We start from the raw sequence: 15359 nt of genomic DNA on the forward strand, positions 1-15359 counted from the left end.
GGTTTATCATTTTTCTTTGAGGTTACCCTGTGATTTATAGTTTTCTTCCCAAGTTTAGAACAGTCTGCTCTATCTTGTAGTTGTCTTGACTTCCCTACCATATAGAAGTTCTGTAACGACAGAGTTTTCCCCTCTCTTTGGTTTGTAGTTGTCCTCTTTTGTCTATTGATGTCTCTGGTTCCCTGTCTACAATCTTATAGGCTTATTTACTTTGGATATTTCCATATCTGGGTTGGTTTCTGGGTTATGTCATCATGTGTGCTAATGGTCAGTGGTTGTTGGCTGTTGTTGCTTCTCTGTCCAAAGGGCTCCCTTTGTCATCTCTTGTAAGGTTGGTCTGGTTTTAACAAATTCCCTTAATTTCTGCTTATCTGGAAATGTCCTAATTTCATCATCATATTTGAGGAACAATTTTGCTGGGTACATAATTCTTGGTTGGAAAACTTTCAGTGTTTTATGTATACTGTCCCATTGTCTTCTTGCCTTCATGGTTTCTGTCAACAAATCTGAGTTTAGTCTTATTGGTTGCCCTTTGTAGGTAATTTTTGTTTTTCCCATGCTACTCTCATGATTCGGTCTTTGTCTTTGGTTTTGGTAAGTTTGATGATGATATGTCTGGGTGATTTTCTTTTGGGGTCTATCCTGTTTGGGGTTTGTTGGACTTCCTGAATGGATATATTCTCATCTTTCATCATACCAGGAAAATTCTCTTCCAACAAATCTTCCACAATTTTCTCTGTGGTTTTATTTGTGTCTTCTTGTTCTGGAATTCCAATTACATATAGGTTATTCCTTTTGGTGGTATCCCACATGAACCTTAGGCTTTTATGAGTTTGTTTTGATCTTTTTTTCTGATTTATCCCTTTCTAAAGAATATTCAGGTATTTTCCTTCAATATCCCTAATTCTGTCTTCCATTGATTCAGTTCTGCTCCTTTGCCCATTCAATGTCTTATCTATTTCTGAAAACTTAGTATTAATCTTCTGGATTTCTGTGTGTAGATTTTGTATCATTTCTAATTTTTCATTTATTTTGTCATTTTGTTCTTGTATTGTTTTTCGAAATTGTTGTAGGGTTTTCTCTGTGTTTTCCTTGATCTCAATTTGTGGAAGATACCTAACTATAATTCTTTTGAATTCCTTATCAGGGAGTTCCAATGCTGCGTCTTCATCAGGGATGTGTTTTGGGTCTGTATCCTGGTCCCTTGTTTCTCCTGCTTTAACTTGCTTCTTTGTGTGGACTGTGATGCTTTGTTGTTTCCAAGGCATTGTGATGTTTTTGTGATTATATTTAATTGGTGATTGTATGTTGGAGTGACTTGCCCACAATTTTTGTTTTCTTTGTTTTGTTTATATGTTATCTGTGCAAGCAGGGTACTGTGCTGTGTTCCACTATTTGCTAGTGGGCAGCACTTATACACTCACCACCTCTCTCCTTTCCTGTTGTCAGCCTCTTATATGTCCCTGCCAACCTTGGCAAACAGAACCTATTCTTAGGTCCCTGGAATCTGAATGAGAATGCTATCACTTTAAAATCCCAAATGGTTGCTACTTGTAAAGATTCAAAATGGCTGCGCCCTCAGTTACTTTAAATATCCAAAATGGTCATGGCTTGTAAACATTCAAAATGGCTGCACCCTTGGTCACTTTAAATATCCAAGATAGCTGCTGCGTGTAAACAATCAAAATGGCTGTGCCCTCCAGACAGTGGAAAGTCAATAGCTCAGGTTGTCTCCACCTTGCTGTTTCCCTTCCTAGTCATAGGTCACCAGCGCAGTTGTCCCTGCAGCCCTTGGTGACCAGGGCTGATTTTTAGGTCAATTTTCAGGTCCCAACACCACTTGGAAATATTCAGGCTGTTGGTCCTGTCGGAGTAGCTGGCAGTCCGCAGCTCCAACCGTCTCTGTACTCACTGTTCAGGTTTTTCTACTAGTTGGTGCCTAATCCACTTCTATATAGTTCCTTTCAAAGCTCAGGGATCCAGGATTATTTTCTGTATCTCTCTGTGAATTGGTTTTTCTTTTCTTTGTTGAAGAGGGTCTGTGTCACTTGTCTGCCTATTCTTCCATCTTACCAGAAGTCTCCGCATCACTTGTCTTGAAATCGAAGATATTTTCTTCCACTGTAGTTTTCAATGTCACAAATATAGACAAAGATTTCCAAGAGTCATGTAACAGCTTAAAAAACAAACCTCATTAGGGCATGGCCATAGAGTATTTTATGGACACACATGCTGGGTGGGGGCTGGCCCGCATCAGCCCAAGCTGAAGAATAGCTTGGAAAAATCGCTGGAGTGGAAACAAATGTCTGAAAGGGACTTATTCACCATTCAAGACTCAACTAAAGTTTTCCTTCCTATTGTAAGCATTGTCTCCGCCCCCTCCCCATACTGCATGTGGGACTCTGCAGTGTGCTCCAAGGGAAGTTGGCTTCCTTCTGTCATAGCGCTGATCACACAACACTGCCCTCCCCACAGGTTGGGAGTTCCTTTGGCTCAGGGACTATGTGCTTTTCACTTCTAAATTCCAGTATCATGTATAGCACACCAAAGGCACTCAATAAATGTCTGCGGAATGAATGAATGAGACATGTGTGTAATTGTGTTCATACCATGGGTAAGGTGGTCCACAGGAGACCTTGGACCTTGCAGGACAATAATGCAAAAGCTCATCTATTAGGATTTCTTTGGCAGCAACTTCCCAAACTTCAAACACTGACAGAGAATGGTTTGTTAGAGACCCAGATATATATGGCTCAAGAGCCTTGCTGCCAAGATCCATAGCAGACTGCCTAGAATATGTATACACTGCCTTTGGACTCTGGGAAGCATCACGGATATTCCCCAGGAAACTTGTGAAACCTCCTGTTTATAAAGGTTTCTCCATCTGTTTTACTTTCTCTTCTTCTGCTTTTGGTAACACGGATGTTTGCATTCTTCAGGGATTCCTGTCAGTAAAAGGTCAGTTTCTCCTGCTATTCACCCTCATTAGCCAGAGCTCAAACTGGCAGCTCCTCAGGAGACATCCTGGTCCAAAGTACCATCATTTCCTCCCAGACTTCTGTAACAGCCTTCTCTAGTCTATACCTCCAAATTTGCAATCCTTTAATCCATATTCTGAAATCAGAAACATCTTCCAAAAATAAAATTTGATCATGTTGTTTTATGCAAAACTCACCAATGATTTCCTGTTACTCCCCATTGCCTAGAAGGCAAAGTTATCATGGCTTGGCATGTGGCCTGGCCCTGGCTTACCAAATCTTACCTTCAGCCTTTCACCATTATACCCCAAAACTGCACCAGATCAATTCGTTTATTTCATGTTGTTCTCACCTCTAACTTCCACAGTGTTGGACATGCTGTTTCCTCTCTTAACTGAGAACTCCTGTATTTACTTTATAACTCTGCCCAGATACTGTGAAGACTTCTTTCCTTGACTCCCTGAAGCAGAATTAGGTGGCTCCCTTTTGTGCTCCTACAGCAATTTATATAGAACCTATTATTTTTTTAAAATTGTCTTACCTACTAGTTGCTATTTATCTCAGCACTATCTCCTTTATCCATGTTCTTCCTCCACCCCACTTCCCAGACTTCATTTCTCACCTGGACTGTAATAATAGCATCTTCATGGGTTTACTTGTCTCTGGCTTTGCCTTAGTAATGTAATTGCCACACTGCAGTCAGAGAGAACCTCTTTAAATTACATATATGATTGTGTCACCTCCCTGATTTAAATTTTTGGTTGGATCCCTATTGCCTTCCAAGGTAAATTCTAAATTCCTTACTATATGCTGCATAAAATGTGTATCCAAATAACATGGAAGGAATTCGGGGCAATCTACTTCCATAAAGATTTATTGCCTTGGAAACCCAAGGGGGATCACTATGAGTTGGAAAAGACTTGATGCAGTAGGTTTGTCATTCTCATAGGGCCTATCACTCACAGAGAGCTCTAACAGCCTGTGGGCTCTGTATCCATGGTTGGGAGTTCAGGTTAACTGTGTTGGGAGTCAGGAGGATACTTGGGATCATGCTTTCTGGTTCTAGCCCCCCAGGTTTGCCAGAGTAGCTCCTGCCAGGCTCCTGTGGGCAGGACTTGGGCAGAAGAAAGGAGCTTGCACAATTTGAAACAGGTCCTGGGGCTGCCATGATAGGTATGATCCTAGCCCAGAGCCGTCACTGGCTTACACTGTAGGGCCAAGGGGGGCCTGGAGCCCTGCTTCTTACCAGAGGGACCACAGCTGCGGCTTGAATTCTGATTGGCAAGTTTTTTAAACTCCATGAGCTCTGCATGGTCTTTCTCGTACGTCCTCTTCAAGTTCTCCACATACTGCATCATTACTTCTGTTGCTTTGGACATGCGCTTTTCCTGCGGGGAATGAGAGTGTGAGTGCACAAGGCAGTTGGATAAACAGCTCCATGAGGTGTGAGTGAAGCTCTGAGCTGGAATAACTGAAAGGATACAAGGACCAGTCAGATACGACTTTGTCCTCTAAGAGTTTACAGTCCATGATGTGCGTTGAGAAATGCATGCAAGCACCTGCACTCCAGGAGAACAAGAGAACAGCACAACCACAATGCCACAGAAGATGAGGGATGGAGGAGATTCATTTATGCTTCCAGAGAATGGGTCCGGGGAGGCTTCATGGAGATGGAATGAGTGGATGTAGAGTGTGGGCACCATCTGGTTATGCAGATATGGGCAAGAAGGATGAAGGGCATCCAGCCCAGGGACTCCAAGAACAAAAGTTCAGAAGCAGGAAAGTACAGGACTTAGATATAAGTGAGGATTTATTCTCCAAATGGGGACTTTTTGGAGAGTAAAAGGGGGTGTTATTAAAAATTATGCTGGATAGTAGGTATTAACCAGGATTATCTGGACAAACCAGGATAATGCAGGCCATCTTACATATATAGGAATCAGCAAGCAGTTGGGTTTGTTCACAGAAGATGAGTCAGGGCTGGGTTGTGAAGAACCTTGAATGCCAGGCTAAGGAATTTGGACTTATTCTGAAAGAAAAGGGGAATGAAATTGGGGTCAGTGAGACCAACCAGGAAAGTGAGGACTAGTTGTGTGGAACCAAGGAGAAAGGAGAGGGCTAAAAGACACAGAGGCTAGGGGGAGGAAGCCATTTGAAGAACAGGAAAGACCAGAGTGAATGGCACATGGACTGAGAAACATGTTTTGGAGGGCACACAAAATGAGGAAGGTGTTTCTCTGCTTCTATTCCCTTGGATCCCTCAGAGGAACATGTTCATGACTGTTCCCTAGAAAAGATCCCCTGCAGCTGTTAACTGAAACCAGTCACTTCCCTAGAGCCCACCCAGTGTTGCTACTTCCAGCTGGAGTAACCTCCTGGGCCCTACTGCTGAGTCAGGTGCCCTTTCCCCAGAAAAGCACAGGGGTGGGACAGTTTAGTGGTTTATTCTCTTCATTCCTTAAGAACTGCTTGCTGATACTCCTCAGCAACATTAATCTCATGCAACCAATGTGGCAGGACATGGGTCCATGATAATAGCAACAGTAATCATAAAAATCTAAATGCTTTGCATGTATTTCAGCAGCTCTTGATGGCAGATTCTATAGTCATCCTCATTTTAGAGTTGAAGAAGCTGAAGCTCAGAAAGCCTCAGTAACTTGTCTGAGGTCACACAGGAGTAAGTAAGTGGAGAGGAAGGATTAGAACTCAGGTCATCTGATTCCACTACACCATGCTCTTGTACTATGGGATTTCAAAGTGGCTGAGAGGGGAGCCAGACCTGGACTTGAATGAATCCTAGCTCTACAACTTACTAATGGGTTACCTTTCTGAGACTCAGTTTATTCATCTTGGGATAAGGATATTTATAGAGTTCCTGGAGCATTAAATGAAAGAAAAAAGTTTTTCTGAAATCATGGTTTACCAAATACTTGTTCCATGGGAGGTTGATATGTGTTTTGAGGAGAAAAGGGAAGGAGGACCATACAGTCAAACACATTTGGGAAATACACAGATAAAGTTAAACGGGTTTCTTTACTGTAGGACTTCTCAAAGGCTTGATTATGCCAATGTGTGTTCTAAATCTCCAAGAAAGGAAGACAGTACGCAGCAATTCCCAAACTTATGTGTCCACAGAAAGCTTTCATTAAGCTTTATCTCAAAGGTTTAGTTGCCCACCAAAAATACTTTTTGAAAAATACCACAATAATATACATAAGACATAAGATGCCTGGTACAGAAGAAGCCACTGAAAAGTGGAATTTGTAGTTGTAGCTGGTCATGTTATTGGTGGAGTTACTGCAGGCAGAACAGAACCAGTCAGCAAGGCTGGTTGCTAGAAGTCTCACCTGGCGGACAGCCCCCACCATCTCAGCTCGGCTGGAAAGGCGGGCAGCAAGACGGTGCAGGACAGCAATGTCCTCTAGCAGCCTCTGGTAGGTCTCCCGGTGCTCACAGTGGTGCCAGAGTGAAGCTGAAGACTGAAGGGAGAGAAGGAGCCTTGCCTGGGTCTTGTGCACCCAGACTTGGCCTCATGAGCCCTGGGCCCCATCCTGGCTGAGAGGACTGACCTCAGCAGGGCCTGGGCTAATGCTTCTTCTGGAGATTGGAGAAGCCCAATGCGGACACTCTATACTTGGCTGGCCTGAAAGAAGGAGTCCTATCCAGGCCTCTAGTCCCTGGAAAGTTCCCAGTACCACCCCAGGTCCACAGCCCCCTCCTGAGAAGCTCCCAAAGGCTCAGAGGCTATAGCCCTGAAGTAACCAGGCCTCCAGGATCTCTGCCTGGGCTCCTCCAAGTTCTCTGAGGCAGACTTTGTGTTCAGCTCAGGGTCTTGATCTGATTTCTCATTTCAGGGGTCTCTGGTGGGTGATGGGAAAAGTGAGACACCTGGTATGGACTTTGGAGCTAGTCCCTCCTCCAAGCATCCCCAAATTCAGGCTCCATAATTACCGTAATAGAAGCTTTGAAGTTTTCCAGTTCCTTCTCAGTGTTCTCCTCTGTAAGGTTCCATTCCCTTTCAGCCTGATTAATTCTAGATTCCAGCGTGTAGCTGTCATTTCTAAAGGCCAAGGACAGTTGTACGAACACATTCTGTTGGGAACAAGAGTGTGGGAGAGATGCTAGGAGGAGTTACTGCAAGGAACAGGCTGCAGGTATGTTTCTTGCATGAAAATTTTACAACAGCTCCTGGACCCAGTCAGCAAAATATCCACATGCAAGTGAAACTCACTTCATAGTAAACTGCACAGAAGATGGTGAAATAGAAACCTGGAGTCTTTGCTAGGTCCTGGCAGGAACCAAAAGACCAAATGCATTTTAATGAAAAAATAAAGGAATGATACTTTGCTTTTCTCTGAACTTCAAGAAAATAACATCCTGTATTTGGGTTTAGACAAACTCAGACCAGTGTAGCTGGTTGTGTAAGCAGTTTGGATTTATGCTGGGATTTATTGCATGGGGGTTTTGGAGTTTTCACATGAAATCACTGTATTTAAAGAAACCCCATTTGAGTTCTAAGCCATGTTGACTTAAAGTAAACTTCAACCAGCATCTAGCTTGAGCATTCCAACATCTTACATCAATAGTAGCTTTAAGTAGCTGCCAGGGGATTAAATAAGGCCAGGTATGATTCTGTTAAGATAAACTTTTGGGAATAGATATTTCACACCAAAAATGCAGCCTGCACGAATGAACTTCTAAAAGGTAGTATTGACCAGACATGGAATTTCTAGAATAGGAAACTACTGGGGAGGAAAAATTGACAGATGGACTTCCCAGAGGAAGGAAACAATGGCTCTCACTTTTACAGCCTTTACCTGCCCTACCTGAGTCAGGTGGGAGCAGATTTACAACTTGCAGGATGAACCAACTCTGCCTGAGCTTCTGAAGTTCATGTGACATGACCCCAGCAGGCAAAAACATCTACAGACAGAACTGAAGGCACTGAACTGCCCCAGTGATGATGATGATGACAGTCATATTGAGAGTGACATCTTACTGAGCATCTACCATATATGTCAGCACTGCTATAAATTCTACAAACCTTAACTCATTTAATCCTACAGTAATCCTCTGGAATAGGAAATTGTCTTAGTTACCTAGTGCTGCTATAACAGAAATATGACAAATGGATGGCTTTAACAAACAGAAATTTATCTTCTCAGTCCGTTCAGAGTGCTAGCTTGAGGGCAAGGCTTTCTCTCTCTGTAGGCCCTGGAGGATGGTCCTTGTCTCTTGTGAAGATAGCTCCTGGGCTATCTCTGTATCACTTGGCATCTCTTCCCCCATCTCTGCTTCTTTTGCTTGCTTGTTTAATCTCTTTTGTATCTCAAAAGAGATTGACTTAAAACACATCCTACAGCAGTCTTGTCTCATTAACATAACAAAGAATCCATTCCCACACAGGATTATAACCACAGGCATAGAGGTCAGGATTTACAACACATGTTTTTTGGGGGACACAATTCAATCCATAACATTGCACCTTTGCCCACCTCAAAATTCATGTCCTTCCCATGCACAAAACATATACACCCCATCACATCATCTCAAAAGTCCAAAATCTCATCTTCTGAATCATCTAAATCAAATATGGGTGAGACTTTAGTCATATTCCATCTTGGAGCAAAACTCCTCTTCATCTGTGAACCTGTGAAATCTAGAGTACAAGTTATCTGTTTCCAAAGTACAATGGTGGAACAGGCACAATGTAGACATTTCCATTACAAATAGAAGAAATTGGAGGGAAAGAATGGCTAACAGGCACCAAGCAAATCCAACAGAACAAATTACATTAGCTCTTGGGTCATGAAAATAATTCTCTCTTCTCTCAGATCTTCTGGAGATGGCCCTGCCCTCCAGTATCTGGGTGTTGGCCATACCCCCTGGATTCTAGGTGGAGGCCCCTTGGCCCTGGGCTTCACCTCCACCTTCCAGGCTCTCTGGGATGGCAACTCTGCTCTTTTGGCTTCAGGTGACCCTGTTCTCCTAGTCCATTTGAGTGGTGAACTCACCCCCTTGGCCCCGGCAGGACCAGTTCTTCTGTCCTTTGGGAATAGCAGCCCTGTTCCCTCAGCTTTGGGTAGTGGCCTTATCTCCCTGGCACACATTAATTGCAGCCCCACACTCTGGAACTGAGTCGGTAAAGATTCAACTTTTTGAAACCTAGCAGACTGTGGCCCCAGCCTTTGAAACTGAAAAGGCCCTGCTTCCCATGCTCCTTCCAACAGTTCTGCAGATTTCTTAGCTGCTGCAGGAATGGTCCTTTTCTTGTCTTGAAGATGTAACTCCTTTGGCCTGTTCCCTGCCTGTAGAATTCTGAGAGGTAGACAATGTTATTTCCTTTCATTCTTTCTTTGTCCCCTTTAGTCCAAGCTGATGAGTTTTCTGTTGTGGTAGTTTGTTAGATCCATCAGTCAAAGGCTTAACCTCTTTAACAAAAGATTGTGTAGTCACATCCTTGGTAAATATTCTAGGACGTGAATCTTCAATTTGTACAACAGAATTTTCCAAATCTTTAAGTTCTGTTTTCATTTTGCAGTTAAGTCCATCTTTTTCCTCTCATGTTTTACCAGAAGCAGCAACAAGAAACCACATGGCCCCTTTAAGATCTTGCTTAGAAATCCCATCAGCCAGATATCACAAGTTCTACCTCCCACCAAACATTTGAACATAATTCATACAGGCTTTGCCACTGCATCATCACCCTTCCTCTATTGTCCAATCATATGTTCTTCATTTTCTTTTAAACCCTCAGCAGAAGACATTTAACATCCATATTTCTAGCAACATTCTGTTGCTGGTGCCATATATATTCTCTAAGATGATAGAGCTCTGGTAGCACAGTGACTAAGGCACTTGACTGCTAACCAGAAGGTTGGCGGTTCAAATCCACCAGCCACTCCTCAGAAGGAAGATGGGGCAATCTACTTCCATAGTGATACTGCCTTGGAAACCCAAGGAGGGGTCGCTATGAGTTGGGTCCGACTCGACGGCACATAACAACAACAACAACAACAAAGATGATAGAGACTTTCTTTATAGTTCTCTCTTCACTTCCTTCTGAGCCCTCTCCAGAAATGCATTTAATGTCCATAATTCTACCCACAGTCTCTTCAAGGCTCTTCAATCTAGGCTTTTACTATTAGGCACATCTTCCAGCCTCTACCCATTACCCAATCCCAAAACCACTTCCACATTTTAGGTATCTGTTAGAGTAGCACCTTACTCTTGGTACCAAATTCTGTCTTAGTTACCTCTTGCTGCTATAATATATACCATAAGTGGATGGTTTTAACAGACAGAAATTGTTTTCTCATAGTTTAGGAAGCTAGAAGTCTGAATTTAGAATGCTGGCTTGAGGAAAAGGCTTTCTCTCTCTAGACTCTGGAGGAAGGTCCTTGTCTCTTCTGAGTTTCTGTTCCTGGGCAGTCTTCAGTGGCTTGGCATCTCTCTTAGCCCATCTGTGCTGCTTTTGCTTGCTTGCTTGCTTAATCTCTTTTATATCTCAAAGAGATTGATTTAAGACACATCCTACAGTAAGTCTGTCTCATTAACATAATAAAAACAACAATTCCCAAACGAAATTATATTCACAGGCATAGAGGTTAGGTAGAGTTTACAACACATATGTTTTGGGGACATAATTCAAACCATAACAAAGGTATTATACCCACTTTATGGGTAAAGATAACAACACCAGAAGGCCATTAACTTTAAGTGAGTAGCAAAGCCAAGATTCAACCTCAGAATGTCAGATTCCAAAGCCTATGCTATTTCCACCATGCTGAGAGCTGACTGTTCCAGTATATAGCTGAGAACAGGATTTAGCCATTAAACAGTCTATGGCCCATCTTCACAGATACCAGGGGTGGGGAAATTGGAGCTTACAGGCCAGTGATATGAATTCTCTGCCTTACTCAGGCCTCAGTCCAGTTAAGCCCATCAATAATGATCAATTTTTAGTTCTTCATACCTGGGTTATCCCCTTTATGGTAATGTGACATAAAAATGCTGAATTCTGTTGGAAGACTTGGGTCTAAATCTTGATCTGCTAAGTAAGCAGTGGATCTAGGACCTTGGGTAAGTTACTTTAATCACTCAGTTTTCTCCTTTATACTAATTCTAGTTTCACTTGCTTCCCAGAACTGACGGAAGGATCAGCTGAAAGAATGGCTTTAAGAGGGTGTTGTAAAATATAAGTGCAATGTGTTTATGTACAAGTCTATTGTTATCTGTGGTAGATATTGCATATTGACTGTCTTCTTCTGCTTATCTGGCCCAGTGGAGCTCAAGAAAGGTATGGTCATTTTCTTGTTATCAATAGCAAACCATGCTCTGAAGACTACAAAACCTGCCATCCTCCCAACCCAGAATGAAGAGATTCTGGAATCATCTACATTCCTGCTTCCTTCTTTATATCAACACCAACATAAATGTCTTGGAAACCAACTAGTGCTGGCATCAAATGTCCTTGTCATCTCACCTCTAATGCCTTCTCTTTCTCCATCTGCCTCATTCACCAGAAAGAAACAGCAGATTCCTAGAGGGAAAGCATCTCTGAAGGGACAAGAGGGCCCCAAGGAGAATCAGGGAAGGCTGGAGAGCTGGCAGCACTGCCTCCTGCCTTGGCTGAACAACTGCCTTATGTCTGAAACCCTCAGAAAGAAAGTCCTTCTTCCTCTAAACCAAAGCTTAAAACCTGAAATCTGACCAGGTTTTAATAATAATTATCATTAAAAAATTATTTTAATAATTATGAAATAAATTTGTTTTAATTCTGCAGCTTCCCCACTGACTTTGTGTATGGAAGTCATACTTTTAAAGAATGCAAGCAATCCTTAAAGGAATGTGAAATTACCAAGTAATTTCTCACCCTTGACCAATTTTGTCAAAATCTTGGGGTTGGGGATCTTAAAGGTTCAATAGTGTTGATCATGGACATTCCTGTTATCCTACAGCCACTCATTCCCTTTCTTTGTGTGTAAAAATGTCAGGGACAGAGGCTTGAATAATTCCAGTCAAGCACAGGCACTTAATTTATAAAGCTTTTGAATCACTTACCTCAACTTCCTTTTCAGTGAGTGGAGGGGCACTGTGAAAAAGAAAAAAACACAGATGAACTTTAATCTACAAAATAAACCAAACGGACACTTTGAATGACCAGCAGACCATTTGTTTCCAAGAATGGAGCAAGCTGAGTTGCTAAAATGGGAAATATGCAGAACACCTTCTGTATGTGCTCTATAGTATTCACCCCAATATTAACTCTTGCAGAGATGATACGGTGAAAAATATTTGATCCTGGGGGTGCTGTCTCCAGCAATGCCACAACTATCTCTGTGACTCTGGACAAGTTACTTCTTTTTTCTAAATCCCAATTTGTTTATATGTAAAATGAGAATAGTAATAGCTACTTTGCATGAGTCTTTTAAGACTTATATATGAAAGTCATATGTATATGTAGGCACTCCAGAAGTATTAGCTACTATTACTATTATCTCAGTATTGTTTTTGAGGTCTTAATGAGAAAATGGATGTAATAAGTACTTCATAAATTGTAAAGTACTGTACACATCTGAGTTGCCACTACGATTCTTCTGGGGCTACTTAGGTCTGGAAAACCTTATTCATTGTCCTTATCTTTCACGGTTGTGGTGAGGGTGCCTGTGGGCCAGAGAATGAAAGGTAGGAGAGGATGGCCGGAGCTCTTCTCAACACTGAGAAGCCCCTCTGACTGCTGGTTTCAGAGGGTGGGCAGGGAAGGCCTAGCTGGTGGAGGCTCTTCCTATGCGGTCTCCATAGCCTAGGCCTTCCCGAGAGTAAGCAGGCCTTTCATGTGCACTCCCACTCTGCTGCCGCTGCTGCTGCACTCTTGCTGGTAGCTAACACTGGCCCCTTTCTGAAACCCCGACAATGTAAATAACGCACAGCCTTTCCTGTGCTGGGATGGGGAAGGTGGGGAGGGGTGCTACCAGCATCATAAGACTTGGCAACAGAGCATACCATCGATAAGACTCTCAGGAAACACAGCTTCCTTCCTCTGACGGGTGCAGAGGGACCCCGGGAGCAAAGGTAGGGGTCAGCTATCTCTGCAAGGGGCTGGTTCTCACCCTTCTGAGAGCCTTCCTGTCAGGATAAGGCAACAAGATCCATGGCCAGCAAGTCAGCAGAGAACAGAACATGGGATAAACAAGCACAAAGATGTTGATAGCTACGATTGCCACAACTCCACCCATCAGGCCCTTTGCAGACTAATATAATCTTAATTGCCATATAGAACATTCACATACTGTTTAAATGGTTTATCAAACTGGCTGACATTGCCTCTGATTCCTGGGTTTGTCTGGATATGATATGCAATATACCTGTTTTTCTAAATTATTAACCAAGCTTCTTTTTTCTGTGTTAATGACTCACACTTTGTTTTTTGCTATAGAACATAAGGTTTTTGAAAATGTAGGAAGCCACACAATCAACCATAGGAGATCAGAAGGGCAGCATTTGCACAGAGAGATAACTTAGAGGGCAAAAATGCATAGGAAAAAAGGACACAGGGCAAAGGTAACCACAGGGAGGAAGGGGAAAGAGCTGCTACGTTGTGGGGATTGTAATCAAATCAATGTCATGAAACAAAATGTTTATGAACTATTGTATGGAAAATGAATTTTCTCTGTAAACTATCACTCAAATCACAATTAAATAATTAAATAAAATGTAAGAAGCTCTAAGGACTCAGAGAGATGGGATTTAGACAAGGAAGCCATATGATGTGGCCAGTTCCTGATGCAGAGACCTATGCCTTGTCTTATTGCTGGGTCCATCTGAGTATTGCCCTGGTGACTCTGATTTAGATGTTTACAGTGTGCAATCTGCACACACTACACCTACTGGGTAAAAGATGTTCTCTTTTCATATTTACCCTCCAAAGCTGGGAACTCTGTCAGGCCAGATTTATCCTATTAATGGTGTTTTCCCACTAACAGTTCAATCTCAAGGTTGTGGGACTAGGCTGTAGGCCTTGGCCATAGGTCTCACCTGAAGGCAGTCCCTATTGCTTAGTAGTCCCCTCTCTTTTCTCCTTTATACTCTAAATGGTTCACTTTTTGATATTGGCATCAAGGGTCTGTTAATGCTAACATTGTCTTAAGCCTTTGCTCACACGTACTTCATTTCACATGCTCAGGACCGTACCAATGACTGAATGATTAAGACTCCTATTGTATAGATGAGGATGTGTAGGCTGAAAAGCAAGGACACTTTTTTCCTCATGTGTGGAAGAGGCCTGGCAGGGATTCCAAGAAATCCTTCCTGTGGTCCCAAATGTCCTGGACCTCTATCTAAAGAGATACCTGACCTAGAACCCCCTAGATATAGATAGAGGGTACATCTGGGATAGAAATCTGTCTCCTGTGTAATATACTTTCACCAAAAACGCAATAATATTAAAAAATAAATAAATAAACTCTGTCTCCTGGCCTGAAGTCCATCACCCTCTGCTGCCGTGAGCCTTCAATCACCCTTGTGTCCTCACTGTGCTCACTTATGAACTCCATCTGCTCTTTGAATTGGAACCACCCCATCTGGTATTATTTTTGCTTTATATGAATTAGTCCTGTCTAGACCATTGGACTTTGACCCTTCTGGGGTCAGGGACCAAGGCTGATGCTGCTCATTGTCCCATCTTGACTCTTAACACAAGGAGCACACAATACAGGCTCTACTGCAGCCCACCTCCTGATTTTACCTTCCAGGGAGAGACTTGTGAACCCTCAGCTTACGCAGCAGCACGTCAGAAATATTGGGCATGACATCCAAGCCACTCTTTGATTCTTCTTCCTCAATAGCAGAGGACAGTTCAGAAGGGGGCCCTGAAAAAAAAAAAAAAAAGTTATTCTCTATAATATGTCTGTTTGAAACCACAGTAGTACTGTGCAACTAGCTGCAGGAGCAAGAAAGAGCTCTAACATTTAAACACCTACTTATATGGTAGGAGCTCTGGCAGTGTAGTGCCTAAGGCACTTGGACTGCTAACCAGAAGGCTGGTGGTTCAAATCCACCAGCCACTCCTCGGAAGGAAGATGGGGCAATCTACTTCCATAGTAATACTGCTTTGGCAACCCAAGGAGGGGTCGCTATGAGTTGGGTCCGATTCAACGACACATAACAACAACCACAACAACATATGGTAGGGGCTTTGTACTTGCTACCTTGCTTTATCCTTACAATGACACAATGAGCTACAACGTAATCATCTCATTTCACAGACGGGTAAACAAGACTCAGTAAGGTCCAGTTGTTGTTGTTGTTGTTGTTATGTGCTGTCGAGTCAAACCCGACTCATAGCGACCTCTCCTTGGGTTTCCAAGGCAGTATCACTAC

General features: G+C 42.7%; 1 protein-coding gene across 1 annotated transcript in view; it reads right to left on the minus strand.

Moving 5' to 3' along the window:
- Positions 1-15359, minus strand: part of IRAG1 (inositol 1,4,5-triphosphate receptor associated 1) — a 157308-nt gene that overhangs the window by 30981 nt on the left and 110968 nt on the right. The window contains 5 exon segments of the mRNA XM_007955160.2: positions 4225-4366; positions 6326-6457; positions 6930-7070; positions 12042-12072; positions 14725-14848. Of these exon segments, the coding sequence (XP_007953351.1) occupies positions 4225-4366; positions 6326-6457; positions 6930-7070; positions 12042-12072; positions 14725-14848 (570 nt within the window).

This window comes from Orycteropus afer, unplaced genomic scaffold (genome assembly GCF_000298275.1).
Source record: "Orycteropus afer afer isolate SDZICR_OR568_19922 unplaced genomic scaffold, OryAfe1.0 scaffold00014, whole genome shotgun sequence".
NCBI lineage: Eukaryota > Metazoa > Chordata > Mammalia > Tubulidentata > Orycteropodidae > Orycteropus > Orycteropus afer.